The sequence below is a fragment of the Camelina sativa genome, chromosome 6 (genome assembly GCF_030686135.1).
Source record: "Camelina sativa cultivar CO46 ecotype springtype chromosome 6, ASM3068613v1".
In the NCBI taxonomy this organism is placed as follows: Eukaryota; Viridiplantae; Streptophyta; class Magnoliopsida; order Brassicales; family Brassicaceae; genus Camelina; species Camelina sativa.
Window position 1 is genome coordinate 6,788,863 of NC_141885.1, and position 12,413 is coordinate 6,801,275.

The window sequence follows — 12,413 nt, forward strand, 5'->3', positions numbered from 1 at the left end:
TTTTTATGAAAAAAACAATCAAAATCTTTGTTCAAAACGACACCTATTATAATGAAACTATGAACCCATAAAAAACAACATCACGTGTTGACTAATTTTTCTAAACTCTTTGACGAAGAACACCAAATTTGGGTGTCACTTGTGCAACGAGAAAATCCATCAAGCGTGTCTTCTCTTTAAGGAAAGTGGAATTAGACTTTCTCATCCTTTAGAAAATGGGGTAAGTTTGGAACAAATTTCGGGGGTTTCACTCGTTTTATCTACGTATCATATAGATTTAGTTGGATGTCGTCTTTGATATGTATTTTAGATGTGGTGTGTGTTTATGTCTCTATATATACAGTTTTTTCTAATGAAACACAATGTCTTGTTTATGAACACCAAGTGTTCGATAAATTGTTAATTTCTGAAATTAAAGTTTTTTTTTTGTTATTGTTTCAGCTACGAGAATGAAAATGCTAATATAGCTGCTGGTAATCATCAGAATGGTTATAGAGCTGATGGAGATGAAAATGCCAATGAAGCTAATGTTGATTAAACAGCCAACGGTGGTGATGGAATTGATAATAGAGCTGTTTGGTGAAGTCACTGTTTTGGAGTACGTTTTCTAGAGGATTTGACTCAGATATTTAGGTCTTTGAAACCTTGTTATTTTTTCCACGTTACTGAAACCTTGGTTTGTTATGTCGTTTGTTTTAGGTCTTTGGAACCTTGTTCACAATCGGCTTATTCTTGCCTTAAGTTTTATTTATTTGGTATCTTGTTTTTGGCTTGTTATTGCTTCTGGTTTGTTATGTTTTTAACATATCATATGTCATAAACCAATAAGAATGAGACAACACATATTTCTACATAGCTTTAAAACAAAAGGAAAGATTTTGATTCTACATTTTGCACTAACACAATGTCATCTAATACGTGGCGTCCATGTCATCATTTTTTCACGGCCATTTAACACGGCTAAGGTTCATGTATGGTTTAGCACAGAAGTAGAATTTTAGGTTATAGATTTGAACTTTTGTTAAGTGAAGGTATGATTTGACACAAGAGCATAGACCATGTATGAATTTAACATAAGTATTTAGTGAGGGTACAAAAAAGCCATTTTTCCTTCACTAAAATGCACTTAGCTTTTTGGTCAAACATCCCATAAGAACTCTAAAGTTAAATGTGATTAATTAGTAATTTTATCAAGGTTTACACATAGTGTTTCATATACAAGATTAGAGAGCAACTACAAAGAAACCTGAAGAAGAAAATACATAATAGATCTAGCTTTTCTTCTTCCCCTCTCTTTGTCTCTGGTTCAGCTCTCACTCCATGTATAATCCTGAAACACCTCCACAACCCCAAAGAAGCAGCTCCACCTTCATCTCTCATAAGTGTCCTAAAGACACCTTAAACCTAGACTAGGTTATGTCCGGCTCTCAGCCTTTCGACCCCAGCCAAGCTTCTGCTCCTTTATTATGGTTCTGCGCACAGCTTCAAGCTCTATGTACGACGCCCTGCGCATGCTCTCTGCACTGCGCCCTGAATCTCTGCATCTGCCCTGCACAGCGCTCTGCGTCCATTCCTGAGACTTAGCCATTCACCTAAATCCTCCCAAAACTGACTACTTAAACACAAATTGCCTGGTCCATCTACATACTCATCTGAATCTTCGACACAACTTGTTGACCTAACAACCCTCTTACACACATATTCACCTATAAAGGCTTCCTTAGTAAATCCGTGAATCCTATAGTTGTACTTTCAACCAATTCCTTAACACCACTACACAGACTTTCAACAACCAAAAAACTGATTTTTCAATAGTTGAAGACGTCTACATCCTTGTGTTCTCCTAGTGTCTAGATTCCCTAAACTGAAACAGTTTAGAGTATTCAGAAGCTTCAAAACAGAACATCAAATTTACCTTGTGATCGCAGCGGAAACTGAATTCATGTTTTGACAAGTTTGAGCCTTTTGGATGATGTTTTAATTCCCTCTCCACAGCCATGTGCAAATCACCTTCACACATCCATCCATGAACCTGAATCAAACATTGCATATAACTCTACCTTAAACAACCCCCATAATTCATTTAACCTTCGAGTCTTCTACAATAGTCTCTGGATCCTCTTTGTATGTTTACAATCCCATGCCTAAGTCTGTGAAATCCTGAGCGTGAGCTCTGATACCACTTATTGAGAATCGCAGACCCCGATTCACCTCTGTAGTGAAACGCATACTGCGACTCTGCCCTTACTCCTCGTCTACTTCACAGATCAATATGCATAACATAAACATAACACGGAGATTTAACGAGTTCCCCTCATGTAGAGGGTACATCTCGTGTGGGAACCTTCTCCCACAAACATCCACTATCAATCACTCAAGGTTTATACACAGTGTTTCATATACAAGCTTACAGAGCAACTACAAAGAAACCTGAAGAAGAAAACACATAATAGATCTAGCTTTTCTTCTTCCCCTCTCTTTGTCTCTGGTTCAGCTCTCACTCCATGTATAACCCTGAAACACCTCCACAACCCCAAAGAAGCAGCTCCACCTTCGTCTCTCATAAGTGTCATGAAGACACTTTAAACCTAGACAAGGTTATGTCCGACTCTCAGCCTTTCGACCCCAGCTAAGCTTGTGCTCCTTTATCATGGTTTTGCGCACAGTTTCAAGCTCCATGTACGACGCCCTGCGCATGCTCTCTGCACTGCGCCCTGCATCTCTGCATCTGCCCTGCACATCGCTCTACGTTGTGCCCTACAGCTGCCACCAAGGTACCACCAGCTTCTTTAGTGCGTCTTTATGATTACTGCTTGTTTCTTCAACCCTAGGTTCCCTTATATAGTGAAACCCTAGACCTTATGTCGGTTTACCCTTGCAGACCACACAACTCGGATCCTGAATGGGCTACACACCAATATAGGCCCAATTCATGGTTTAGACCAAATAAGCCCATATGAAGCAAACATTTACAACAAACCCACTCCTTTGGTTTACTCAACACATCCCAAACTTTATTCCTGGAACACGGATGCTACACTTTCTCAAGGATTCAGAGAGCAAGAAGCATCCTAAGCCCTCAAGGAGACTCTCTTCTCATCACTTGGTTTGGTACCTTTCAAAACTAATGTGCTCCGGTTGTAGGTCGTTTGTTACTTTGTTTGGTGTTGTTGTTTTTGTAGGTGTGCATCCATTCGGAGCCACTAAAGTTTAGCCGCAGAAGGTTTGTTTTTGTAAAAACGAAGAAGGTTTGTTTCTTCCTGTTGGGCTTGTGGCTCTTTTGGGGTTCGGCTTTGTTTGGTGTTGTAAAACGACGTTGTTTGCTCACCCCGATGCCCGTCATATCCACTTTGTCGTCTGACTCATTACCGTTAAATAGTTAATTAATAATGTTTTGTGAAATGATGAAATCAGCTAATTATACAAAATTCATGTTTGAAATTTAAATTTTTAGTAGGTTTATGTTGGTAAACACATGGTATCATAGGTTATGTATAAAAAAACTGTATAGGTTGATTTTGGCCATTTTCACAGTTGACTATAACTTCTAACAACTCTCATCAAGTTACCACAAATAATTAAATAAAAAGGTTATCTTAGCAATCATCACATTCCTTTTATCTGTATAAATAATTAAATATATACATGTTGAGTAGTATCTATCCATTTGGATATTAACTATTATCATATTCACTTTGCCATCTAATTAATCCAAAAAATTTAGTGTTCCAACTTCCAACGAATATCATCCTCTGTGTGCCAAAGCACAAAATGTTAATGATCTCTCCAGTCTTTCGTTACGTCAAAGAAAAATTCGCTCTAGCTAACCCTCAACGACTGAAAAAATAGAACCCTAAAATTCATTTATGCCTTTAGAACGAAAATTTTTAAAAAGAAACTGCAGAAATTCTAACTTGATAATTTGGGAACATGAGAAAAGCCCGCGTACAGTCCAACCAGTTAAATAGATGTCAGTGATATTTTAGCTACGCTTTTATTTCGACCAAAGAAAGTTTCTTCATTCGACAACATAACTGATATATACGTCATGTCATACGGCTTCCACACTCCGGTAATAGTTGTTCTCAAACCAACTAAGCTAATATAAACATTGGCCGAAGCTCTTTGAGTGAAGTTTGAATTATGCATTAATATTTGGTTTCCGTTTTTTCCACATAAGAGCTTATTATAAATTTCAAAAAACTTTTTGGTTATTCAATACTATTTGGTTTAGAGTTATAGAAAAGTTTAAATGGATGATGCATGTACAATCAACTTTTCAGTATTTTCTTAATATGTGTAAAAAATCTAAAAAATAGATTAACTAGGAAGAGAGAGAGTATTATTTAGTTGATTATAAACTATGCATTAACATCTTGTGCTATTCGCCAAATTCATATATATACGTACAAAGAGGAACAAGCATTACTTGCATATTACGAATTCAGCTGCAACTACCCTATAAATGTCTAAAAGTTTCTTTAAATTTTAATTAAAGCTAAATCGTTTGAATTTTTTAAAATAATATAATAAATTCAAGTAAAATAAAATTTAGAGATGACACAAAATAAGTCTATAGCAATCAAATTGCTTTAGAACTTCAAATAAATAGAACTTGTCTTGGGGTTAACAAAAGGGTAACGCTCAAACCGAAAGTTACAGCTCCTACCCAAAACTCTTGCACCGCTTTTCAAACCTACTGGTTTATTTTCATAGCAATCTTCAAAATGCTTAATATTATATGCCATACACTCCTCACAAGCCTTAGCATTTAAGTCACGCGTACACTGAACCATTACATACAGTTTCTTGTTCCCGAACGTCTTCTCTCCTGCCGCAAATAGTGCCGGCTGATCCACATTTTTAAAGAATTTATTTCTTTTAATGACGGCTATACTTGTCAGGTTATCAAGGAGAGTCAAAAACTTGAAAACAGAATCACTGATATGACTTTTCGCGTTCGGTCTTGCCCTTGCGGTATTATAACATACACTATCATCGTAATTGATTCCCCCTGCGGTACCGATCGAAGAAAACTGGAAAAGACAATGATCGTACCATATTATTGCCCCCTTATCTCTCGGACATCTCTTAATAAGCTGTTATATTACATTTTGCATATCAACACCACATCAATCAGCATATAAGAGTTTTTCTTAACGTGCATGTGTGTGCGGGCGTAGTTACCTCAGACTGGGCAGTGGCAAAGCAGGAGCGGCACTGAGGCCCGTAAATGTCTCCACGGCACTGAAAGGTGAAGTAGATCCTTTCAGGATCAGAACGGATTTCTTGAAGATCGGTATAGTCCATATAGATGGAACCGCCACGAAAAGCTTCGGTATTTTTGGACAGTTCTTGAATGGCTGAATCGAAGATTTTCTCGTAGTAGCTTCCTGGCTTGTATTTTCCTTGATTGGCTGAGCATTTGTGGTCCAGGTACGCATTGGTCATTTTCAAGGACGAAACTCTACGGATAAGGAGCAGCTGAGTGGCCACCACGACCAAGGTAGGTATTAAAACGAAGAGTACATTGTTTTGGAATGAAGGGTACATTGTTTCGTAATTTTCTATTTTTTCTAACTGGTGATGGTTTAGCGTTGAGGTGGTGGCGCTTATGAATGGATATAAGTTATTTAGTTTACAATTTTACAGATAAATTAAGTTTCTAATAGAAATAAATGTATATATAGAGAGAGAGAGAGAGAGTTTGTTATTAACATGAAAGAGAAGTTGGTATTTCTGGCCACAAGTGGGCAGAAGAAAAAGTAAAAGTTCAAAGGCGTGACTGATGAGCTCAAATCTTTACAATCACACGATTCTAAGGTGACGACGACCTAAAATGCAGGAGGTCATGTACAATTCTTATTTTTCCGGGTCAAACATGATCAGATTCAAGTTTAATTTCACAACTAGCATATCAAATATGACAAGTATTGGGAGTGGATGGTTGGTTGCCCATCTAGCATATCGTTAGGAAGAGTAATTAATTATAATGCTATTATTGTCCTTTTAAAAGTATTACGAACATGTTATTGCATATCTTTGAAAATAATTCTTTTTTTTATAATAAAATATCGATGCATATCTAAAAAATGGAAGCATATATTTTTGGATTTCACAATTTGGATATGTATATTTTTCAAATCTTAAATTTGTGCATTATCATAATGTATAATTTCTGTTTTTTATAAAAACCTTAGCCACCTCTTGATTTATTATAAATAATTAAATACTATCGGTATGATTCATGGCAATTCATAGCAACATTTTTCGTTTCATTGTTTATATGATAAAGATATATTTACTCTGTAATTTCCAGACGCTGTTCTCAATTCAAAACGGCTTCATCTGTTCAACTTGTAACAGAGAGAGGTAGTTAAGCAATGATTTTGAACTTGATCAACCCAGGGCAGCCAGCATTTAATTACATAGGTTGGTGAGCTACAAATTGGAGTCATTGCAGGTTGTATGTATCACGGGGAATGGGATCAACTGGGAGGGACAAGTTTTCTCAAAGATGCGGAACCACACACTCAACAAAACAGAATTGACTGTTAATGATTGATTGATTTCTAATCTCACAACTTAGCTTATTCTTGAAATTCAGTGCTGTCTGTTTTAAAAAACTAACTCTAGGAAGAAGACTCAGAAGACCGCTAATGGTGGCTTGCTTGTCCCTTAGCTTCACGTTTCTTCTTTTGTTTTTACTTTTGCTTTGAAAACCAATGATTGATTGATTCCTCCTATTATCCTTTAGCGAGTTTTTTCGCAATGCAAGTTTTTTTCCTTTCCATAATCGTTATGATAATTGATGAAACTCTAATAGTTTTAAATGATAGATTACCCCACAAAAGGAATATGGTGAACGAAAAGAAACAATCGTGGACAGAATTTCAAAGTTGGAATGAATCTGTTTTCAACTACAAGACTTTAATTTTGCCTAGAACTAAAATTGCTTGTTTATGTTCTCTGTTTTATTCAGTTTGGTATAATATATAGAGATTTAATTATTAAATGCCATTAATACGATAATTAAAGTTGAACTAGAAAAAACTCCTAGAAATGAAAACTAAAGATTAGGCCAAAATTCAAAAGCTTTATCATCAAAGTGTTGGGACTGGTGCTAGTACACAAAAACATGAAAATGCTAAAAAAAGCGAGAAAGTAAAACCCGGAATGGAAGACTTTTTCAGCGAATCTAAATCTTGATGTTGAAGTAATCGGGGTCAAGATGATGCAGCCTCACGTATCCGTCTTCACCTCCACTAGAGAAACTGCAAAATACATTTCACAAACTCAGTCACAAAGCCATCAAAGATACACAAACTCATCATTTGAACATTGTATCAATAAAAACCCATGTTGTTAGTTTTACCTCCTCCCATCAGGATTGAATGCCAAAGCATTTATAGGTCCAAAATGACCTTTGACACCACCTATTTCCTCTTGCAGAATCTATATATATACACCATGCCAAACACAAAATGGATACAGTCACAAATCTCGTTTCGAGGTTACAAGTAAAACCCTCTTATTGTAAACACTAACCTTGTCGTAAAACTTAGCTTCAAACTTTCCAGCACGATGATCAGTGGTAGTCACAGCTGATGCATCTTGACCACCTCCAAGCACGACCTAAGAGAGAGCAGAAACGTTCAGAAAGGATAACATCAAGACTTGTTGATATTGAGAACCGAATTTGAACGAATATCAAGAAACATTAGTTCAGACATGGTTGAGAAGTGGAGACATGGTGACAGCGTTTACAGGCACCACTGTTGAGTAAGTCTTCAAAAGAGTCAGTGTTCTCATGTCCCACAACTGGAAGCATCAACAACAACAAAATAAGAAAAAAGAACACTCTGACAAAAGATTTCTCTTTATATGTAAAGAGCACAATTGTTGAAAGAGAGAAAGGAACACATGCCTTGGCAGTTTTGTCAAGTGAACCAGTAATGAAGTGAGAATCATCAGCTGCTTTAGCGAGTGATGTAATGGGCTTCTTGTGACCCACTTCCCCATCTGATTCCTTGAGCAATTTCCCAGTCTAGCAACAATGACACATAAGGTTTAAAAGCTAATAACAACTTTTTCAAAAAGTGATATTGATACACAAGAAACCACTTATGAATTTACCTCAGAATCCCAGATCCTAATAACGGCGTCTTCACCACCACTAACAATAGTTTGGTTCAGAGGACCCCAAACAGCTCTGTTGATCCTCTTCCTTCCCTCAGGACTTTGAAGAACAAGCACAGAGTCAGCGACCTCTACATACACAGAGCATTGCATCATCATCAAACAAACACACAAAAAAAGACAATAGGCTAAAAAAAAAAAAAAAGTAGAATTGAGCAACTTACGGTCTTGGGGATCTTCAGCAATGCGTTTCACATGAATAGCAGAGGTACGTTCCATGAAGGGATCAGTGGTAATGACAGCAAGATGATCTCCAACAGAGAAATCCACAGACCTGGTCGGAGAACCAAACTTGAATGTGAACAATTCTTGTCCAGATTGCACATCCCACAGCTTAGCAGTCTGATCAGCACTACCAGTGATCAATCTTGACGAGTCTCCTAAATAAATCACCAAAACCAAATCATTCAGCAACTAATGGTTTCTATCAAACCCTAAACTAATAAGCATTGTAACTAAAGGGAAACATTGAATCTACTCATCCACCTCGAATACTATTTTCAGGAAAAATATGAGAGACACTTACTGGAGACATCACAGCACCAAACAGCACCATTGTGGCCACGGTAGGTTCCGAGGCGTTCGCCATTATCGGCATACCAGAGGGTAGGAGTGTGATCCTTGGCGCAGGAGAAAAGAAGATCACCATCTCTGTTGTACCTGAGGAACGTCAATGGACGTTCATGTCCCTTCATCAAGATCGGCCTCATCTTCGAAGATTACAGTGGAAGACGGCGAAGACGGACGAGAGAAACTGAGAATGAGAAAGAGAAAACCCTTCAAAGGGAATCAAACCCTTTTTCCTGTCGACCAATTTTCCAATTAAAATGAAAAGCCTAAACGAGGCCTTACAAGTGATGATGGGCCGAAGCCCAAATTCCCATCATTTGCAACTTTTATTACAAAAATTAATATACATGACTTTTTTTGACAAACAATTCTGATGTTGTGTTAAAAGGAGCATTTATTTTTTCATCTTGTTGCAAACCATGTGAGCATATATATATGGCGTAGCTTCCATTTTCTTGGTCGCCAATGGATTGTAGCATATCTCGGAGGTTCCCCATGCCTATGACCGTCCCTTTCCTTCAAAAGAGAATAAGTAGAGCTTATCCTTTCCCATTGACTGATCAGTAAGAAGATGTAGAATAGTTGTCCAATTCGTCGAGAAGTTGCTTGTGAGGAGCTTGGAGGTTAGACCTTCCCACACTTTTGTGGCGTATGGGCATGCAAAACGAGGTGGTCTCTAGATTCATTTGGATCCCTGCATATAACAAATTCTGCATTAGCTCTCGTGTTCCATAACCCATTGTAACATTTTGTCCCCAGTTGTAAGTTGATTTCGTGTTGATAGCCATGGGATGAAGGAGTATTTTGGAGTGGCTTGGGGAAACCAGATTCCTTTATACTATTCCTTCATTTCACCTTCTGTTCGCAAGGTTTGCCACGTCTCCTTCGTAATGAATTTTTCCTTCAATTGATATATTTTTCCCTTCCAAAGCACCACATCCTCTGTTTCAACCAGCCCTTGAGTACGAACCCTCTCTAGAGCTGACTCTAACATTGTTTGTGTCTGGTTAATGAGGTTATGGACAGGAAGCAAAAGTTTGTTGATGACATATGCTCGTGCCTAGTTTCTAACATTGGAATCTAAAATATAAGAGCATTTTCATGTAATACTGTAATATGTGTCATAAACTTTAATTAATATTAGTTTAATGTAAACATTTTCATTGGCTTTTTATTAGTTTTCCTTCTCCATTAGTCATCCTTGGTACGAGTGTCTTGTATGAACGTTTACAAAGAGGATGAAGGAAACAATCAAAAAATTAATAAACAAAATTATAAACACAAACCAATGAAATTGTGACAAGTAAGGTGTCTCTAACCGAGTGTCATCCTTCTCCATTAGTCATATTTAATTAATATTATTTTAATGTAAACATCTTCATTGGCTTTTTATTAGTTTTCCTTCTCCATTAGTCATCCTTCCTACGAGTGTCTTCTATGAGTGTTTGCAAAGAGGAGGAAGGAACAATCAAAAAATCAGAAAACAAAATTATAAACACAAACCAATGAAATTGTGACAAGTAAGGTGTATCTAAGGGTATGACAATGTCTCGGCAGAGATATTTGAGACACAAGTTCTTTCCTGTTTAAACAATAATTTTTTTTTTTTTAATTCTGTTTTAAATCTAGAGACACTCCAAAAGATGTGCAATGGAAGTGCCCTAAGCGGCATTGCACTAATAAAGCTAGCTAGGTCTCACTAATTCTCAAACAATCAAGTTTATCTAATTCTAGTTTGACAACACACCCATTTTGTGATAAAACTAGTGATCCATTGATTTCTAACAATACTAGAAAACTAGGGTTTGAGAGTGCTTTGTTCCTCTAAGGTCTTTCGCAAAAGCTTTTGGGTTTGTAAATACTCCTTATAGTGATTTATACGCACCTCTTTAAATCTTTTGATTAATAATTAATAACTGAATAAAATAGGAGGTCTAAAAAACTATTTATGATAAAGTATAAACCCCAAAAATTTAGAATAATTTAGAATCACAGCCATTTACAAGAGTGAAGACTAAAACAGACAATTAGAGATGTACCTAAACAAATAATTATAATAAATATTTGGATAATTTCAAATATTTTGCTGCATCACTTTGGGATTTAGAATCATTAGGAAACAAAAGAACAACATGTGTCTTGTCTTTTTTCTTTGGAAGGATCTTAAATACTTGTCAAGAAAGAGATGATTACTTTCTTCTCAAGCAAATCAAGTAACTTCTTGAGCTTCTTGGTCAATGCAACATAGTCTTAGAGAATCTTCTTAAGTTACAGTAATACCCTCCTCTTCAAATGGGCAAATTTGTTTTCTTTTTTGCTTTTATCACTTTCACAAGCTCGTAAAACAGAGCACCTCGTGTTCCTCGTACCCAATCCTTCTCTCTCTGCAAAAGGTCCACTACACACACTGAAAATAGCACCATTTTTCCCGCCAAAAAACAAAAGCTGCTTCTTACAACTAAACCACTCTTCTCCTCCTCCTCTATGTTCTGGTTAACACATCACCACATAGAGAGTTAAAAGATGAACAGCTCCTCGAAGGTGATTATGGCAGCTACAATGGTCATGGTAGTAAGCTTAGTCATGGTTTTAAGCTTAGTATTAGTACTTCTAGCTGAACTCTACTGCTCTCTCTTACTCCGCCGCCGTCGCCACAACTCTCTCAGCCTCCCCATTACTACTACGGTCTCTACCGCCGGCGCAGCAACAACCACCACAACTCTCAACCAAGTCATCTCCACCACAAGTAACGAACCTTCACCGTCACCATCATCGAACATCAATTCTTTATCCAATCCTCTCTACACAGGCGTTCTTCAAACTCCAAACAAAACCCATTTTCACCATGAACCATCTTTACAAGCTTCTCTTGATCTGATTCAAGAAACCACGGCTTCTTCTGTTGATAACTTCATCTACATATCAAACCCAATTTACTCAAACGAAGCTACAAGTAAACAAACCACACCGTTTGCAACACCTCAGTCTTCACCGTCACGGCTTGAAGATGATGAAGACGACGACGATATAACCGATGAAGATTCAACACCAACATTGTCTCCAATGAAGGATCTGCCTGAAAAGGCATGCTCTGTTTCATTAAAAGATGTTGAAACTTCTCCTAGTGGTGAAGAATCCAACAGTAAGAACAAGAACAATGGTGAGTCGTCTTCGTCGTCTGGTTCGCCGTATACTTCACCGTCGTGGTAGGGTTTTTATCGTAATTCTTTTTAGGATTTTATTTGATTTTTTTGTCTTTTTACATTTTAATTTTGTTTTGTTTTGTTTGGAGTGTTCTTGAAATCTGTATGTTTTGTGGACATATGGCTCGATGACCAAAGCCACGCTTGCTTTCACATAGTTTCCTACATCTGTTGTTTTCTGTGTTCTGATTCTCTAGCTGTCCTTTCTGTTTCTGGTATAAAAAGCCGTTTTACACCAAAAATAAGTTCTATAATAACTCAAAAGTTAAATTAAAGTTACAAACTTTAGCCGATTGTTAATATAAAATGTTTAAAATACCGTAAGAGTTGCAAAATATTGGAAGATCAACTTACATCTCTAATCTATAATTTACAATGGTCATTATATATCTACATTTAGGACTCTTTGTCATGCATAATTCGTAACCATGTAAGCCCTTT

At 37.0% G+C, this 12,413-nt stretch overlaps 2 protein-coding genes, 1 long non-coding RNA gene and 1 pseudogene across 3 annotated transcripts; 2 read left to right on the top strand and 2 right to left on the bottom strand.

The window, feature by feature from the left end:
• Positions 1 to 777, top strand: LOC147942355 (uncharacterized). Its single transcript, XR_015559533.1, has 2 exons — positions 1 to 220; positions 442 to 777. It is a non-coding gene; the product is annotated as an uncharacterized LOC147942355 (long non-coding RNA).
• Positions 778 to 4,558: 3,781 nt separating this feature from the next.
• Positions 4,559 to 5,656, bottom strand: LOC104790567 (putative cysteine-rich repeat secretory protein 14; annotated as a pseudogene).
• Positions 5,657 to 7,076: 1,420 nt separating this feature from the next.
• LOC104790568 (eukaryotic translation initiation factor 3 subunit I) lies at positions 7,077 to 9,014 on the bottom strand. The gene is made up of 8 exons (XM_010516342.3): positions 8,726 to 9,014; positions 8,364 to 8,579; positions 8,137 to 8,270; positions 7,928 to 8,047; positions 7,732 to 7,821; positions 7,549 to 7,635; positions 7,376 to 7,455; positions 7,077 to 7,274 (listed from the first exon to the last, which is right to left on the bottom strand). Exons 1-8 carry the CDS (start codon positions 8,907 to 8,909, stop codon positions 7,199 to 7,201), a joined length of 987 nt encoding a protein of 328 aa, XP_010514644.1. The 5' UTR covers positions 8,910 to 9,014; the 3' UTR covers positions 7,077 to 7,198.
• A 2,062-nt stretch (positions 9,015 to 11,076) lies between these two features.
• Positions 11,077 to 12,214, top strand: LOC104698765 (uncharacterized). Its single transcript, XM_010414161.3, has one exon. The coding sequence runs from the start codon at positions 11,293 to 11,295 to the stop codon at positions 11,977 to 11,979; it is 687 nt and encodes a 228-aa protein (XP_010412463.2). The 5' UTR covers positions 11,077 to 11,292; the 3' UTR covers positions 11,980 to 12,214.
• Positions 12,215 to 12,413: the final 199 nt, after the last annotated feature.

Excerpts from the sequence above, each read along its gene's own strand:
- LOC104790568 (XM_010516342.3), bottom strand. The coding sequence starts at position 8,909 with ATGAGGCCGATCTTGATGAAGGGACATGAACGTCCATTGACGTTCCTC. Across the intron at positions 8,271-8,363 it reads TGCTGAAGATCCCCAAGACC|AGGTCGCTGACTCTGTGCTT; the intron begins GTAAGTTGCTCA and ends CTGTGTATGTAG. Across the intron at positions 8,048-8,136 it reads TTAGGATCTGGGATTCTGAG|ACTGGGAAATTGCTCAAGGA; the intron begins GTAAATTCATAA and ends CATTGTTGCTAG.
- LOC104698765 (XM_010414161.3), top strand. The coding sequence starts at position 11,293 with ATGAACAGCTCCTCGAAGGTGATTATGGCAGCTACAATGGTCATGGTA.